Below are 19526 nucleotides of genomic sequence, written 5' to 3' on the forward strand. Positions count from 1 at the left end.
AGAAAATGCATATTGACAAGGGGAGTGTAGAGGTGGGCGGGGAGTGTAGAGGTGGGCGGGGAGTCTACTGACATCACGACTCCACCCACCGAGCTCCAGACAACAGACCCGCCCACAGAATCTGCAGTTTTTCGGGTCTAATAAGACAGAGGGGAGACATTTGACAGGTAAAGATACATGCAGGAGGCCTGTATATCCTTATAGATAACCCCTATGGCAGTAGTTTAGAAAGGATGACATTGGGTTTACATTCACTTTAAACTGAGTTCAGTAAATCTCTGTAAGCCACAGAGTGTTCAGAGTAATGCCAATAAAACCATTTTTCAAGAATTTCTCTCATGTGCTCCCCTGTTATGATCTGTTCCTCCATCTCATTAATTTCCTTAAATTTTTTGCCAGCAATACGCCAATTGTGAGTGACTGGCATTGCTTCCACAAAACAAGGTTACACTTTTTTGCTGCACTCACCCAGGAGTTGGACAATGCAACACCTATAGGTCTTACCAGGGATTTCATGGTGGTGTAGCAGGAAAAAGGCAGGATTTCAGGGTAGCATGTAATCTGGGAATTTCTAGGCTACGTGGTTTACTCTTACCCAGAAGCTATGAAGCTTCCTTCATGACCAGAAGACATGGAGCAGGTCTCCAATCTCCTCTCCACATCTTCAGCGTGTCTCTGAACAACGTGGAAACATTTTGTGAATCTGTCTGGGGGTGTAATACCATCTAGTCAGGTGTTTAAATCCCGACTCAACATTTAGATGTTTTATATGTGAACAAGACTATTCTCTTGTTCACAATGATCTTTTTCCTATTTGGTGATGGTAGGGCAATTTGAACTCTTCCCGGAGAAGAAAGGAGAATGTGATAGGTCAGGAAGACTGGAGAAGAAAGGAGAATGCAATAGTCAGAGGGACTGCATGACATTTTGAGCAGTACAGAGGTGCTCAAAAAAAGCAAGAGGGCGTGTGAACGTAGCTGCCAGTAGTAGAGAGGTCAAAAAGTGGGCCAGTTAAGTTTTGTTCTAGGACAGGGATATGCAATTAGCGGACCTCCAGCTGTTCCAAAACTATAAGTCCCATCATGCCTCTGCCTCTGGGTGTCATGCTTGTGGCTGTCAGTATTGCTATGCGCCATGGAACTTGAGGTTCTGCAACAGCTGGAGGTCCGCTAATTGCATATCCCTGTTCTAGAAGAACAAATTGGAAAAGGTGGGGTTTGTGAATAATTGTGTCCTCAGGACATAGTTATTGTTCCGGTGGCTCTGGTCTTTCTGATCCTCCATGTGCAACTGCATGACTGCCAGGTGATTAGTGTGGGATGTGAATGCAGCCACCGAAGTCTCCCCTGTCAAGACCCAGTCATAGCATTGTTGCACTTAGGTGCAGAGTTGAAGGATCTAATTTGTGTCTCTCTTCTTGCTGGAGGAAGAACGCCTCAATGTCCTCTTTGATAGGGAGTGCTCTTATCAGGGCTCTAAGGTGAGTCTTCTCTTCAGATGTTATAGTGAGATTCATGGGTAGTGGTGAGGTAGATTGTGCTGTGCTCGGCCCCTCCGTTATATCAGAATAAGAATCCAACGCTCCTGAGAGGTGGTGAGGCCAGAGCAGCATTTTTTAGAGTGCACTTGTGCTTCTCCACATAGAGCTGCCATTCAAGTCCAGGTGTTGTACTTTGGAATGCTGGGAAAGATGTGCTTGATGTCCGACCGTGTAGGGAGGCTTGTGTGTCTTTCGCTTTCTGTTTTTAATAGTGTTCATATTTTGGGCATATGTTGGTGTACTGCTGTGATGGGCCTGTGGGGGTTGGGAGCTCAAGCAAAGTCGGTCCTCATTCCTCCATGTTCAGACTATACCACAAATGTGTTTTCCTTTTACTGTAGTTTGAAGGTGCTTGATAGACCATAACAAACCAGCGATTTTTGTTTGTTTCACTATTTGATTTGGAAAACCATTAAGGTTCTTTTGTAAAATGTAGCACCTTCATTAGGTCCATGACTTTATATCAAAGGCTAAGTACGCCTTTAAAAAAAATATAAATGCACAAATATTTGCAGCAAAAAATTTCATTTAGATTTTTTTTTTGTGTCGGGGCCTGCAAACAATGCAACTATGATCAGGGAATCAAAGATGCAATGCTAGTCTCCTGCAGGCTTTCTCCAGCTTTGTGCCCATTCCTCCGTTGGAGGAAGTGTCAATGGACTACTATGAGTGCAGTAATAATCGCACTTGTGCTCCATTGAAAACTACAAGTCTGCCATGGTGGAAGACTGGACTTGTAGTTCATTCACATATCTCTGTGAATGAATGTAGTAGCTGTGCGCCAAATTACAAAAGTGACAGCTGCTGCAGGGGAGAGGAACTGTCATGCACCATCAGTGGTGGGGGGCTGTTGCACCATGTTACACCCTAAATATGGGTGTAACATGGTTTAAAAGGTGGAATTGCCCTTTAAATATAAAATGTGGTTTTTTTTTTTTTGTTTGTTTGTTTTTTAGCAAGATTCCCAGTTAAACAAAAGTTAGAAACACGTTCAACATATTGACGGTCAGGGCTGTTCATACCACAGTGGCATGTGTGGGCCTGTGGCAACAGCCAAAAATGTACAGATTGTGATAACGTTTTCCTTATTTAATTTTTTTACCTGGTCTGTCAACCTCCTGGACAGATGCCAGCAAGAGGATTGTAGGAGGAAGGGGGTCAGAAGACTATAGTTAGAAAAAACCCCAACCAGAAGTCGATCAGTGGTTCAGCTGCAGTTAAACCACAATGGCCATACATGGATCAAACTTCAACCAGTACCTGCTGAACCAGCTGAATTTTGGTTCGTGTATAGCCAGCTTAAAGCGGAGTTCCACCCAAAAATGGAACTTCCGCTTTTCCAGCACCTTTCAGGGGGGATACCTGTCTAATTTTGCTCCCACTTCCGGACATAGATCCCCAAGCCACCCGCGGGTATCTACGCCACTTCCGGAGCCTTCTCCGCCCCCCCACCCCTGTTGTCTAATGGGAGACATACAAGTCCCAGAAGATAGCAGGGACCAGTGGGATCGTGCAGAGCTAGTCACGCTTGCGCAGTAGGGAACCAGTAACCTGATTCCCTTACCAAAGATGGCGACGCTGGGGAGTTATATTCTCTGGGGAGTAGTTTTACAAATTGAAGTCATTTTGTTACACTGGGAAGGTGAAATGTATATAAAAGTATTATGCTTGGGAAAAAAATAAAGATCATTCAGGAAATTTAAAAAACTTGCTTTTTAAAATGGTATTTTTTTATTACAATTGGAATGAAGGACTGTATACACGGGGGGGGGGGGGCAGCAACCTGTAGATAACAGATCAGTAGATCGCCATCTGGTGTCTGACCCACCATCCCAAAGCATCAAACAGAATGCAGTACAGAGGGACTACTTGTAAAGTTGGCGCTGTAGTAGGGAGCAAGAGCAGCATAAGCCGATGCCTCCTCTGTAGTGCCGACTCCTGTCCCATGCGGAGTGATACCAACTGCACTCCACCTCTTATCCTGGCCAGCGGTCTCCAGAGTGCTGCCAGCAGCAGGAAAGAAAAGAACTTCAGGTCAGTGTGAAGCAATTCACCGGGCATAATATTATAGGGCTGCTTTCACACTGATGTGCTGCGGTTTACCCTCGTGGGTGCAGTGCAGTGTACCTGAAGCTTTCCTGCGGGTTTGCCGCGCTTAGACATAGACTTCTATTATATCGTGCGGGTTTGGTGCACTCTTTAAAAATGGCTCATTCACAAGTGCAGCAGGCACTGTCGCTCCTCTCAAAAAAGCGACCCAAGTGTGTTTGACAGGTGGTGAGGAGGCGATATGTTGCCTTCTCACCACCTCATTTAAAGCCATGATTGCGTGAATGGATGCTAATGCTGAGTGCTATTCTGCAGACGATTACATGAGGCTGAAATCATGGCGAAATCAGACTCTAGCCTGGAAGGGCCCTTCCCTTGATTTGAGTTACTTTTGCAACATTAAAAAAATGCTATATAACACTGTTTTATGTGACATCTGGCAGTTTTAAGTTTTAAGAGGCAGTATCACATTTCACCAACCTTTAGGTAACCTAGGCCAGCGCTCCCCCAGCGCTCTGGCACCAGGGTCGCTCAGAAGTCAACCCCTCGGGGGGAGGGGGGGTTGCAGCCTGTCAGCTTTGGGGGGGGGGGGGTGTTTGCAGACTGTCACTAGTGTCAGCCTGGGTCTCACCAGTGCTATTAGGTCCTGTCCTTGCCCGACTCTCCTCCCTCCCCTTCTCCTTCATCGGTTCCAGAGAGGGGTGCCCTCTGTTGGTTGGAGGGTGGCAGTGCAGATTGTGCTGGTTTGCTCTGCCTGCCGCCAGCCCTTGCGGCGTGGCCCGGCTTCCAGCAGGCCATGGACTGGCACCGGTCCACAGCCCGGGGGATGGGGACCCCTAATCCTAGGCCTTATCGCATGGTATTCATTTCCATTTCAGGTTTCTATATTTATATTCAGTATGAATGGTCTCTTATTATGCTCTAATTTGCAGCAGTCAATAAAGAGTAAGGATGAGCCGAACCCCCCCCATAAAAATGAAATATTCCTTTAAATATCGTGCTTTGAGGGTGTCTATAGTGTGCCAGTAAAGTGGCCTAGATAAAAACCTATAGTTCAATATTCGTCACAACAGACAAGCTTTGAAAGCACTGTACAGACAAAGGATGGATGTTGTTTGAGTGCCGACAATGCCTTACAATTAGTGTACAAAGCAAGTCCATTTTAGAAACAGGCGCTTAAGAGTTTGTTGGGGGGGAATCAAAATATGTGATTACTACATTTATACTCTTTGTTAGGGATGGGCGAACGGTTCGGCCCGAGCATAAGTTCGGGCCAAACTTTGGTTGTTCGAACGTTTGGCGAACGACGAACATTATGCGGTGTTCGCGGTAAATTCGAAATTCGCCGGAACACCGTTAAAGTCTATGGGACACTAACATGAAAAAACAAAAATTGCTAATTTTAAAGGCTTATATGCAAGTTATTGTCATAAAAAGTGTTTGGGGACCCGGGTCCTGCCCCAGGGGACATGTATCAATACAAAAAAGAGTTTTAAAAAATGGCTGTTTTTTCGGGAGCAGTGATTTTAATAACGCTTAAAGTGAAACAATAAAAAATTAAATATTCCTTTAAATATCATGCCTGGGGGGTGTCTATAGTATGCCTGTAAAGTGGCGTAGTATTCCCGTGTTTAGAACAGTACCACAGCAAAATTACATTTCTAATGGAAAAAAGTCATTTAAAACTGATTTTGGCTGTAATGAATTGTCAGGTCTCGGCAATATAGATAAAACGGCATAGGTTCCCTCCCCCCCCCCCCCCAGTCCATTACCAGGCCCTTTGGGTCTAATATGAATATTAAGGGGAACTCCGAACCAAAAATGGGGGAAAAAAAATTGCGTGGGGGACCCCCCAAAATCCATACCAGGCTCTTCAGGTCTGGTATGTCTATTAAGGGGAACCCTGCACCAAATTTTAAATATCATGCCTGGGGGGTGTCTATAGTATGCCTGTAAAGTGTCGCAGTATTCCCGTGTTTAGAACAGTACCACAGCAAAATTACATTTCTAAAGGAAAAAAAAGTCATTTAAAACTTATTTTGGCTGTAATGAATTGTCGGGTCTCAGCAATATAGATAAAACTCATTGAAAAAAACGGCATAGGTTCCCCCCCCCCCCAGTCCATTACCAGACCCTTTGGGTCTAGTATGAATATTAAGGGGAACCCCGAACCAAAAATGGTAAAAAAAAAAATGCGTGGGGGACCCCCCAAAATCCATACCAGGCTCTTCAGGTCTGGTATGGCTATTAAGGGGAACCCTGCACCAAATTAAAAAAAAAAAGAATGGTGTAGTAGTTCCCCTCAAAATCCATACCAGACCCTTCAGGTCTGGTATGGATTTTAAGGGAAACCCTGCGGCAAATTTTTTTTAAAAATGGCATAGGGGTCCCCCCCAAAATCCATACCAGACCCTTATCCGAGCATGCAACCTGATAGGCCGCAGGAAAGGTTTAGGAGTGTTTCTATGGGAATGTTTGACCATTCTTCCAGAAGCACGTTTGTGAGGTCAGGCACTGATGTTGGACGAGAAGGCCTGGCTTGCAGTCTCCGCTCTACTTCATCCCAAAGATGTTCTATCAGGTTGAGGTCAGGACTCTGTGTAGGCCAGTCAAGTTCCTCCACCCCAAACTCACTCATCCATGTTTTTATGGACCTTGCTTTGTGCACTGGTTCAAATCATTTGGTGGAGGGGGGATTTTTCAGGGGTTGGCCTTGGCCCCTTAGTTCCAGTGAAGGGAACTCTTAAGGTGTCAGCATACCAAGACATTTTGGACAATTTCATACTCCCAACCTGGGGGGTGGCCCCTTCCCGTTCCAACATGACTGAGCACCAGAGCACAAAGCAAGGTCCATAAAGACACGGATGAGTGAGTTTGGGGTGGAGGAACTTGATTGGCCTGCACAGCGTCCTGACATGGGGTAAGCATGCAATTACACTATAGACCCCACCAGGTATGAATTTTAAAGGAATGTTTCATTTTTATTGTTTCACCTTAAGCAATATTAAAATCACTGCTCCTGAAAAAACGTTAGTTTTTTAAAACTTTTGCATTGATACATGTCCCCTGGGGCAGGACCCCAAAACTTCCCCAAACACTTTTTATGACAATAACTTGCATATAAGCCTTTAAAATTAGAAATTTTTGTTTTTTCATGTTGGTGTCCTGGCGGCTTTCGAATTTGCCGCGAACACCGAATAATGTTCGTCTTTCCCCGAACGTCAGAACAACCAAAGTTTGGCCCGAACTTCTGCTCGGGCTGAACCGTTCGCCCATCCCTAACAAAGAGTATAAATGTAATAATCACACATTTTGATTCCCCCCCCAACAAACTCTTGAGCGCCTGTTTCTAAAATGGACTTGTTTTGTACACTAATTGTAAGGCATTGTCGGCACTCAAACAACATCCATCCTTTGTCTGTACAGTGCTTTCAAAGCTTGTCTGTTGTGACGAATATTGAACTATAGGTTTTTATCTAGGCCAGCTCACAGCTTCTAATTTCAGGGAATCGATTTGTATTATCTGTCCATTGTGTCATGTGAGATGGTTAATTGTACAGAAAGAGCGCTCACTCCTGGCTCCTATTGATCCTTTATGGAGGGGACTGAGGGCAGAGTAATTAGTATGATGTTAATTGGCAGGCTCTTCCTCAGTTCCCAACCTTTGTGGTAGAATCTCTAAAGCAGGAGTCAACAACCTAAGGCACGCTTACGAGGATAAGCCATATTCATGGTCACCCAGAGGACCAATAGTCAAGTTTTTACAAAATGTTTTGAAGTTTCTCATTAAAATATAGCTTTAATGGGTAACTCCACCTTTTGTGGGGGGAAAAAATAGCAAATAAAAAATAATATAGCCTATAAAATTGCGACACAAATCCTATTATAATTGAATGTTATTAACCACTTCCCTACCGGGCTAATTCTGGCATTTCTCTCCTACGTGTAAAAATCATCTTTTTTTTTGTAAGAAAATTACTTAGAACTCCTACAGAGTATATATATATTTTTTAAACTGAGACCCTAGGGAATAAAATTGTGGTCGTTGCAGATTTTTATGTCACACGATATTTGCGCAGGAATTTTTGAAACGCGATTTTATTTGGGGGAAAAAAACACTCATGAATTTAAAAAAAAAAAAAAAAAAAAAAAAACACTAAAGTTAGCCCAATTTTTTGTATAATATGAAAGATGTTACGTCGAGTAAATCGATACCTAACATGTCACACTTTAAAATTGCGCACACTCGTGGAATGGTGCCAAACTTCGGTACTTAAAAATCTCAATAGACGATGCTTTCAAATTTTTTACAGGTTCCCAGTTACAGAGGAGGGCTTGCACTAGAATTATTGCTCTTGCTCTAATGTTTGCGGCGATACCTCACATGTGTAGTTTGAAGGCCGTTTACATATGTGGGCCTGACCTACGTATGTGTTTGTTTCTGAGTGTGTGCACGAGGGGATGAGGCACTTTAAAAAAAAAAATGTTTTGTTTAATTTTTTGTTCTTTACACTTTCCCTTTTTTCTTTGATCGTCAGTGTTTACATCTGCTGGTGCCGGAAGTGACATCATGACGTCACTTCTGACCTCCGAAGGTCATAGAGATGGCTGGGGACCATCTGGCTCGCAGTCAGCTCTATTGTAAACTGCCGGTGGTTTCATTCTCCGGCTCCCCGATCGCGCGGGCGAGCCGGGAGAAGCACCGTAGGGTGGAGCGGGGGGGTTGGCGGCGTCCCCTCCCGCTGCCTGTAACAGCAATCAAGTGGCTATACAGACGTTATGAGGGCTTTTACTTTGCAGGGAATCGCCTGTTGAAAAAAAAACATCTGAATGATGCATCATTCAGATATCCCCACTTTGAGTCCCCAACATCAACCCGGGGAAAGTGGTTAAAAATTACTTTTCCTTTTCAATCTGCAGCTCTGTGATTTTCTGTAAAGTACAATTCAATATGGCTACCTGGAGGCCTTCAGTACACAAAATGTGTACAGAACACCCCCCAGAAAGCTAATTTCCTGCTTGTGTGATTGGCTCACTGATTTTCCCAGAAGATTGCACTAAGATACAAGTCAGAGTTCAGGCATCCCCTGCAACAAAATTTTCATTTTTGGTGAGATACTCCCAATAGGAAATTGCATAAAGGGATGCAGACCTTGCAATTTTCCTCATTAGAGTCCTATAGATGCAGCAGCTGATTGATATTATGAGACCACTCCAATTAGATTCGCTTACCACATGGACACAGACAGAAAGCGATTCTTTTCAGAATAACAAAAGGTAGGAATCTGCAACAAAGTTTGTTAAAATCCTTGTAATGCACATAGATCACCCAGAGGGTAATGTTTTTTTTTCTCAACAAAAGTGGAGCTACTCTTTAACTATCTTCTAGCCTGGGTGTCTCCAAAATTTCTAAACAGTCTGGCTAATGATACCTTTTTTTTTGCGCCCGATTTGTTAGAAAAAGGCTGGTGTTTGCACTTCAAACATCACAACACCATGGTTAATATGATGTCAGGATGACTGAAGCGCATTATTTTTATTATTATATTGTAATATAAAATTAAATAGTTCAACTCACCATAATGCAGAATCTGCCACCAGATGCATCTTGTCACTTGCCACCAGATGCAGCTTGCCACGGTGCCTATCACCAGATTGCCACTTTCCACATCGCCTGCCACCAGATGCAGATTGCCACAGCCACATGCCACCCGATGCAGATTGCCACATGCCACCCGATGCAGATTGCCACCTGCCACCAGATGCAGATTGCCACAGTCACATGCCACCAGATGCAGATTGCCACAGTCACATGCCACCAGATGCAGATTGCCACAGTCACATGCCACCAGATGCAGATTGCCACAGTCACATGCCACCAGATGCAGATTGCCACAGTCACATGCCACCAGATGCAGACTGCCACAGTCATTTGCCACATGCCACTAGATGGAGATTGCCACATGTCACCAGATGGAGATTGCCACATGCCACCAGATGCAGATTGCCACATGCCACCAGATGCAGATTGCCACATGCCACCAGATGCAGATTGCCACATGCCACCAGATGCGGATTGCCACATGCCACCAGATGCAGATTGCCACAGCCACATGCCACCCGATGCAGATTGCCACATGCCACCCGATGCAGATTGCCACCTGCCACCAGATGCAGATTGCCACAGTCACATGCCACCAGATGCAGATTGCCACAGTCACATGCCACCAGATGCAGATTGCCACAGTCACATGCCACCAGATGCAGATTGCCACAGTCACATGCCACCAGATGCAGACTGCCACAGTCATTTGCCACATGCCACCAGATGCAGATTGCCACATGCCACCAGATGCAGATTGCCACATGCCACCAGATGCAGATTGCCACATGCCACCAGATGCAGATTGCCACAGTCACTTGCCACATGCCACCAGATGTATATACATTAAAAAATGCAGCGCATAATATATGTGTAAGTGATAGAAAAAAGTGAATTATTTCAAATAAGTGCTTCAAAGAAAAAAATAATTATAGAAACATCAGCCTGATGGCCTGTGCTGAATCAGAGTCAATAATAAATGAACAATAATGTCCCGCAACCCAGGGAGATGAGTGGACTCCGAAGTTTGGTGGTGTTCAGATGGTTGTCCCAAATTGAACTTCGTGAAAATCGGACCATAACAAAGGGATGAGGCAATGGTAGAAAGGATGGTATGTAGGAAAACTCTTACCAGATCCCTTAGATTCCCATGTCAGCGACAGGGAATCGCATGTGCGGTGTGCCACTCAGGGCATGGAAAGTGACATCTCCTCACTGGAATCCTCCAGGCTCGAATCTGCTTGGATCTCCAGGGGCCACCAGGCAGGTCCTCACAGCAAAACCAGGATACAAATCAGGTAGACAGAGACGTCACTTGTAAAGCTCAAGTAGACACTTGACTTATTGGGAGGATATGTGGAAAGAAAAAACATGCCTCCACATAGTGCAGGTAAAAAAGGGGGGTATTTTTATTTCTAAAAATACATCGTTAACAATAAAAAACGTGATCACGATGCATTAAAATTAATGGGCAACATGGAGGGTGGAGTCACTTGCCACATGCCACCAGATGCAGATTGCCACATGCCACCAGATGCAGATTGCCACAGTCACTTGCCACATGCCACCAGATGCAGATTTACACAGCCACATGCCACCAGATGCAGATTGCACATGCCACTGTCTCCTGCCTCCTAGATGCAAATTGTCACTAAGCACAGAGTCAGTGCAGTAGAGTGCTGGGTTCCGCATGAGAGAGAACATCGGTGATGCGGGGCGGGCGGTGAGAGATGATGTCATCTCTCTGCTCCCCGCTTCACTTCCAACAGTATACTGGCTGGGCTGTGTGGGCGGAACAGCGGTGATGCGGGCAGGCGGTGGGAGATGATGTCATCTCTCTACTCGCCTGCTTCACCCCCAACAGTATACCGGCCGGGCTGTGTGGGCAGAAGTACGGTGTTGGCGGTGATCTCTCTGCTCACCCGCCGCACCTCAGATTGTGCAGACTTTGCGGCCCACCTGTAAACAGGCTGCGGACCGGTAGTGGGCCGCGGACCGGGGGTTGGAAACCCCTGATCTAGTAAAGGTGCATGGGTATATGCATGCATATTAACATAAGCATAAAATATGAAAACCAAAGATCTCTTGACATCCAATAAAACTTGATGCGTTTCGTGTGGCTTACCCACTCGTCAGGAGTATGATACAAGAGATATCTATCAATAAAAATAATATACTAGTCAATGGTTCAACAAAACCGTGGGTTTTTATTCGAAGGTTGTGGGCTCCAACTTGTCTTGCATACATAGTTACATATAGTTACATATAATTACATAGTAGGTGAGGTTGAAAAAAGACACAAGTCCATCAAGTGCAACCTATGTGTGTGATTATGTGTCAGTATTAGATTATATATCCCTGTATGTTGCGGTCATTCAGGTGCTTATCTAATAGTTTCTTGAAGCTATCAATGCTCCCCGCTGAGACCACCGCCTGTGGAAGGGAATTCCACATCCTTGCCGCTCTTACAGTAAAGAACCCTCTACGTAGTTTAAGGTTAAACCTCTTTTCTTCTAATTTTAATGAGTGGCCACGAGTCTTGTTAAACTCTCTTCTGCAAAAAAGTTTTATCCCTATTGTGGGGTCACCAGTACGGTATTTGTATATTGAAATCGTATCTCCTCTCAAGTGTCTCTTATCCAGAGAGAATAAGTTCAGTGCTCGCAACCTTTCCTCATAACTAAGATCCTCCAGACCCTTTATTAGCTTTGTTGCCCTTCTTTGTACTCGCTCCATTTCCAGTACATCCTTCCTGAGGACTGGTGCCCAGAACTGGACAGCATACAGGTGCGGCCGGACCAGAGTCTTGTAGAGTGGGAGAATTATCGTTTTATCTCTGGAGTTGATCCCCTTTTTAATGCATGCCAATATTCTGTTTGCTTTGTTAGCAGCAGCTTGGCATTGCATGCCATTGCTGAGCCTATCATCTACTAGGACCCCCAGGTCCTTTTCCATCCTAGATTCCCCCAGAGGTTCTCCCCCCCCAGTGTATAGATTGCATTCATATTTTTGCCACCCAAATGCATTTTTCTACATTGAACCTCATTTGCCATGTAGTCGCCCACCCCATTAATTTGTTCAGGTCTTTTTGCAAGGTTTCCACATCCTGTGGAGAAGTTATTGCCCTGCTTAGCTTAGTATCGTCTGCAAATACAGAGATTGAACTGTTTATCCCATCCTCCAGATCGTTTATGAACAAATTAAATAGGATTGGTCCCAGCACAGAACCCGGGGGGACCCCACTACCCACCCCTGACCATTCTGTGTACTCCCCATTTATCACCACCCTCTGAACTCGCCCTTGTAGCCAGTTTTCAATCCACGTACTCACCCTATGGTCCATGCCAACGGACCTTATTTTGTACAGTAAACGTTTATGGGGAACTGTGTCAAACGTTTTTGCAAAATCCAGATACACCACGTCTACGGGCCTTCCTTTATCTAGATGGCAACTCACCTCCTCATAGAAGGTTAATAGATTGGTTTGGCAAGAACGATTCTTCATGAATCCATACTGATTACTGCTAATGATGCCATTCTTATTACTAAAATCTTGTATATAGTCCCTTATCATCCCCTCCAAGAGTTTACATACTATTGATGTTAGGCTAACTGGTCTGTAATTCCCAGGGATGTATTTTGGGCTCTTTTTAAATATTGGTGCTACATTGGCTTTTCTCCAATCAGCTGGTACCATTCCAGTCAGTAGACTATCTGTAAAAATTAGGAACAACGGTCTGGCAATTACTTGACTAAGTTCTCTAAGTACCCTCGGATGCAAGCCATCTGGTCCCGGTGATTTATTAATGTTAAGTTTCTCAAGTCTAATTTTAATTCTGTCCTCTGTTACCCATGGAGGTGCTTCCTGTGTTGTGTCATGAGGATAAACACTGCAGTTTTGGTTACTGAAGCCTCCCGATTCACTCGTGAAGACTGAGGAGAAGAATAAATTCAATACACGTGGTCACACAAATGTTGGCCAACAATTACAAAGGTAGTGACGTACAAGACGTCACTACGTCTTGCTTACGTAGACCAGACATGGACACTGCCTGTTCCTGCTCTATGGACATTCATATGAAAACAGACCCCCTGATGAAGGGGGTGTACTGAGCCCCCAAAATGCGTTGGCTGTTACTAGATATACCATGACCTGAATAAATGAGAACCTTAACCGATATATTTTCATTGTTTTGCAGGGCAGAACTCTTCTGGAAAATCTCCAGAAAATACTCGGATCATGATCTTCTCATCTTACAGAGACAGTGTCCAAGAAATTGCAGAAATGCTCAACCGCCATCAACCCACTGTCCGGGTAATGACCTTTGTGGGGCATTCATCTACTGGAAAAGGAGTGAAAGGTTACACCCAGAAAGAGCAGCTTGAGGTGGGTTAATGTGTCTTCAGCACCTTTTTAAAATTCTCAAAAAAGTGCTGTGCTATTACAACAGTGCCAAGTATAATTAGACCGGTGCATCTGTAACATAAACATCTCTAAAAGTGATACTGTGATCGTGGTATTCACTTTAAACGAATAAAGTACAAAATTTGTTAAAATAGAAGTCCACATCATAACCTGGTGTGTACAATCTTCACTCCAAAAGACCATCACTGTGAGTCCCAAGTGCAAATAAAAGGAAGCTCCACCACCAGATTGACAGAAGATGACCGCTCACATTTTCTGATGGACCTTTGGATTACCAAGGTCTAAACACACTTGTTCCCCTTTAAGAGCTGGGATCAGCCCAATGTGACTGGCACTCTGTTATTTTCAAATATTCAAGATGAGGCAGCTCCATTATTCAAAATTCAATTGTTGCCCATAAAGGATATAAAAAAGAAACACTAACAGTGCTCTTTGTATTCAATCTACAATGCTTTATTTCCAACTTCCTTAAAAATCGCACTCACAAATATAAATGCAAGCAGGCTGTAAAGTTCACAGAGCAGGCTTGTATCCCATGGCTTACCACTCCCTGTAATGTCTGAATGACCGGTCCGATGCCAGGACAGGTCGGGCTGCAAGCAGTGCACTGCTCTCCTCAACTCTGGTTCTGTGCCTGGTAACAAGGGCTCTACCCTACATGTTACGTCATGGTGACTTCTTTTATTAATGCTTCACTCTAGTACTGATTTTTTATTTATTTGTTGATACGGCAGAACATTTCCATTCCCACATTACCTGTTGTTCTTAAAGCTGAACTCTAGGATAAGCAAATATTGTCTAGATATATATATATATATATATATATATATATATATATATATATATATATATATATGTATGTATGTATGTGTGTGTGTGTATATGTATTGTAAATCTTGGTGCGCCACTGGCTCCCGCTGCTGTCAATTACAGCCAGTGAGCCAATGAAGAGAAGGTGGAGGGTGCAGGGTCGAGCTGCGCTGTGTGTGAGAATGGATGATGTCCAGTTACAGGAGTGAGGCTCGGTGAGCGAGCTTGCCCAAGTGCCCCCATAGCAAGAGGCTTGCTATTGGGGGCACTCGGCAGGGGGAGGAGCCAGGACAGCCGAAGGGTAACCCAAAAAGAAGAGGATCGGGGCTGCTCTGTGCAAAACCATTATACAGAGCAGTTAAGTATAACCTGTGTTGTTGTGTTTTTTTTTTTATTACAACTTTCTGAAGCAGTTCTGTACCAAAAAATATTCTGATCTATTTGGTATCTGCTTACATGATTCTAAAGTGTTACTAACCCCAGGACCCTGCATTCACTATATCTGGTCTCCCACAGTACACAGAACATGGAAATGCAATTATTTTAGTAAATATAAACTGATGAATACCTTTTCTCATCAGGTAGAGCAGTCTTATGACTTCTTTCAGTTTTTGGTTAAAGCTTGTAGGAGTTTTTATTCTCCTCTGACTAACCCTTGAGGCTACGTGACCTCTGACCCTGTGTCTGAACAGTGCTGATTGGCCCTGGGATGATCACATGCACTCCAAAGGCTCTGTACTATTGGGAGATGGTTTGGGGACAGTGGAAGAAGTGGAGGATGAGAGAAGACAGGGTCAAACAGCCTTTTTACACAATGTGGAAGATTAACCCCTTAGGTTCCACGGTGAGTATAACAAGCATGCCCCCAGTTACACCAGTGCGACTTGTCATGCAGTTTTACAGGTCCAAATCGCATGACAAGCCCCACCCTATTGACGGCAATAGGTTCCTGCACTATTTTTGGCAATTTCAAGTGCAACTTGCATAGACATCTGGGCAAGTCGCACCTGAAGTCGCACTGACATGCAGCTTTGAAATTGTGCGATTTCAGTTAGTCACTGGATTCCAAAGTCCGATTTTGGTGTGACGGAAGACTTAATGCATATACAGACTGATTTTACCATTGTGGATTTAGTAACACTTTAAGCCCAACCAAAATGCATAAGCCCTGATAAAGAGGGAGTCTTTTTGGCCCCACAATCATGTTGGCTTTTTTCTGCCATGAGCTAATGTTTGTTTAAATCTTTGGACATCTGTTGCTCTCATTGGACTGTATGGGCATCGTTTTTAGAGCAGATCCAAAGGATATGTTGATGTGATAACATTAGCTGTGGAATCTTTTTGTTAGTCATTTTATAGGCTTTCACATGACCACTTTCTTTTCTCATTGCTAATGGTCAGCTTATATGAAGCATTTGTCACAGCCAGCGAGTATCATTTGTTTTCTCAGGTGGTGAAGCGGTTCCGGGAAGGTGGATATAATACTCTGGTCTCCACCTGCGTTGGGGAAGAAGGTTTGGACATTGGAGAAGTAGATCTCATTGTTTGTTTTGATGCTCAGAAGAGTCCAATCCGCCTGGTACAGAGAATGGGAAGAACAGGAAGGAAACGTCAAGGCCGCATAGTAGTCATATTGTCCAAAGGCCGAGAGGAGCGGGTAGGTCTGGTTTTATCTTTTAGTTAAAGTGGTGGTAAAGTCAGTGATTACAATTGCTAGCAGAGCCCCTCTGTTATAACAAGCTATACTACAGTGTGTGTTTGTTTTTTTTTTCTACCTATTTTTTTTTTTTTTGCCAATGTGTTGTCACGTGACCGCTCCTTTCCAAAACTAAGGACTACAGTGGGAGGGGCTAAGATTCCCCTCTGATGTCAGCCGGGTGGTCATGTGACCGCAGATCGGCGATATGAAAAAAGGTTATTTAGCTGCAGAATTAAAAAAACACACACTTTGTAGTATATCTTGTTATGACAGAGGGGCTGGGAGTAATTTTAATCACTTTCTTTACTGCCACACAGCAGAGTGGCAGGAGGGGAGGGGCGGGTTAGGAGATTGGCTCACACACTAATGCCCCGTACACACAGTCGGATTTTCCGATGGAAAATGTCCGATCGGAGCGTGTTGTCGGAAATTCCGACCGTGTGTGGGCTCCATCAGACATTTTCCATTGGATTTTCCGACACACAAAGTTTTGCAGGATATAAAATTTTCCGACAACAAAATCCGTTGTCGGAAATTCCGATCGTGTGTACACAAATCCGACCGACAAAGTGCCACGCATGCTCAGAATAAATAAAGAGATGAAAGCTATTGGCCACTGCCCTGTTTATAGTCCCGACGTACGTGTTTTACGTCACCGCGTTTAGAACGATCGGATTTTCCGACAACTTTGTGTGACCGTGTGTATGCAAGACAAGTTTGAGCCAACATCCGTCGGAAAAAATCCTAGGATTTTGTTGTCGGAATGTCCGAACAAAGTCCGACCGTTTGTACGGGGCATTTGAAGTGACAGGCAGGAAGCAGGAGAAACTCTAAACCTAGTGGGATGACGGAGGCATGTAAACTGACCACGGTTTTATGGATCAGCAGCCATGATTACCGTGGTCAGCACACCTAGGGAGACACAGGAACAGGCAGGATCAACCAGCTAATTTAAAGCATAGAAAGGGACAAATGACACCGCACAAGCACTATGCAGCTTAACATGCTTTAAAGCAGGCTTTTCCAAACTTTTCAAACAAAGGGCCAGTCTACTGTCCTTCAGACTTTAGGAGAACCAGATTGTGTCCAACGGGGGTAGAAACATGTTCTCTGCCGATCATCTCCGCACACAGAAACGACCAGTTTATGAAGGTGCGATCTCAGCACCCTACTGGCAATCTCTGTCAGAATTCTCCCTCCCAGATTCATCAGCCCAGAGGTGAAGAATCAGGGATAGAAGGGAGAATGTGTGTATGTATGTATGTATGTATATATATATATATAGTGTATGTGTGTGTGTGTATACAGTATCTCACAAAAGTGAGTACACCCCTCACATTTTTGTAAATATTTTATTCTATCTTTTCATGTGACATCACTGAAGAAATGACACTTTGCTACAATGTAAAGTAGTGAGTGTACAGCTTGTATAACAGTGTAAATTTGCTGTCCCCTCAAAATAACTCAACACACAGCCATTAATGTCTAAACTGCTGGCAACAAAAGTGAGTACACCCCTAAGTGAAAATGTCCAAATTTGGCCCAATTAGCTATCTCCCCCCCCCACTCGTTAGTGTTACAAGTTCTCAGGTGTGAATGGGGAGCAGGTGTGTTAAATTTGGTGTTATCGCTTTCACTCTCTCATACTGGTCACTGGAAGTTTAACATGGCACCTCATAGCAAAGAACTCTCTGAGGATCTGAAAAAAAGAATTGTTGCTCTATATGAAGGTGGCCTAGGCGATAGGAAGATTGCCAAGACCCTGAAACTGAGCTGCAGCACGGTGGCCAAGATCATACAGAGGTTTAAAAGGACAGGTTCCACTCAGAACAGGCCTCGCCATGGTCGACCAAAGAAGTTGAGTGCATGTGCTCAGCGTCATATCCAGAGGTTGTTTTTGGGAAATAGACGTATGAGTGCTGCCAGCATTGCTGCAGAGGGTGAAGGGGTGGGGGGGGGGTCAGCCTGTCTGTTCTCAGACCATACGCCGCACACTGCATCAAATTGGTCTGCATGGCTGTTCTCCACTGTTCGAAGCATTTGTAGATCGTTTCACTTCTCAAAAGGAGGCACTCAGAGGAGAGTGATCTACACCGCTTCATAAACTGGCACTCGGAGGAGAGCGATCTCTTCCGTGAATGCCGGAGAACTCAGCAGTGGATTTTTTCCACTGCTTGATAAACGGACACCTAAGTGTGAAGCCAGCCTATAAATCTTGTTTCCTTTTAGGCTTTAAAAAAAATGTTTGCAACAATGTCTTTGAGGAAGCACCCACACTGTGTTAAAGCGGAAGCATACTAGCACATTATGAAATGCTTACCTTGAAATGAAGCCTTCCAGCGGCCCACTGCCACCGCTGAGAGGGCTGACCTCTTCCCCTGGCCTTTTTTTTTTTTGGGTTTGTGCGCTCTGGCTGTGTGATAAGAAGGAGCCGAGATGATGTCACTCCCGCGCATGCGCTCCGGAGCCAATGGTTTCGACACAAAGCTCTGAAGGTCCGGCAAGTATGCCGGACCTTCAGAGCGCATGCACCGATGACGTAACTGGCTGCATCCAGGGTGAATATCTTCTAAACGGTGCACATTTAGGAGAAATTAATTTTACCTACAGGTGAGCCTTATTATAGGCTTACCTGTAGGTAAAAATCACCAAGAGGGCTTTACTACCGCTTTAAATACGCATGTGGTTCCTCATGTCTAATAACACAGCACAAGGGACACAACTGAGCACTTTATCATTTCCGCCATGTCTGCTTTGGGTTTTCTGTAACCATCACTGTATGGGACAGCTCAATTCTCATAGTAATATAAGTTAAACTGGTCACTTATTGCGTTTTTCATAGATGATTGATTTCTTGTCACTAAACTCTCCGATTTCCTCCGACACTCCAAATACATGCTGGTAGGTTTAATTGGCTTCTGTCTAAATTGGCCCTAGTATGTGTATGTTAGGGACTTTATATTGTAAGCTCCTTGAGGGTAGGGACCGATGTGAATGTACAAACTATATGTAAAGCGCTGCGTAAATTGACTGCGCTGTATAAGTACCTTAAATAATCATCATACACAGCGCTTCCTAGAAACCAGATTTTCATACTGTGAGTGGTGAAAATTCATCCGCTGATATAAACAAAGACAGCTTTTTATATGGACAATGCCTCTAGGCAAGAAATGCATTACGCCATTTATTTATAAAAGGACGCACTTGTATAACAACTGGCCTCTCCATGGCTCCAGAATGTTTTTATGTAACCTCAACAAAGCACTGCTTTTTATTTCATGTTAGAAAGAACATTCCTGCTACTAACACAGTATGTAGTAATATGGTGTGTTGTATTTTCTACACGTCATCTACATGTCAGGAAGATCTCTAGGCGAACAAAGCAAAATAGAGAATTATG

General features: G+C 44.1%; 1 protein-coding gene across 1 annotated transcript in view; it reads left to right on the top strand.

Moving 5' to 3' along the window:
- The window catches only part of FANCM (FA complementation group M), a 258713-nt gene that overhangs the window by 159806 nt on the left and 79381 nt on the right, over nucleotides 1-19526 (top strand). The window contains exons 10-11 of the mRNA XM_073609784.1: nucleotides 13391-13578; nucleotides 15878-16084. Coding sequence (XP_073465885.1) covers nucleotides 13391-13578; nucleotides 15878-16084 — 395 coding nt within the window. The remainder of the gene's footprint in view (nucleotides 1-13390; nucleotides 13579-15877; nucleotides 16085-19526) is intronic.

This window comes from Aquarana catesbeiana, linkage group LG13, assembly GCF_042186555.1.
Source record: "Aquarana catesbeiana isolate 2022-GZ linkage group LG13, ASM4218655v1, whole genome shotgun sequence".
Classification (NCBI taxonomy): domain Eukaryota; kingdom Metazoa; phylum Chordata; class Amphibia; order Anura; family Ranidae; genus Aquarana; species Aquarana catesbeiana.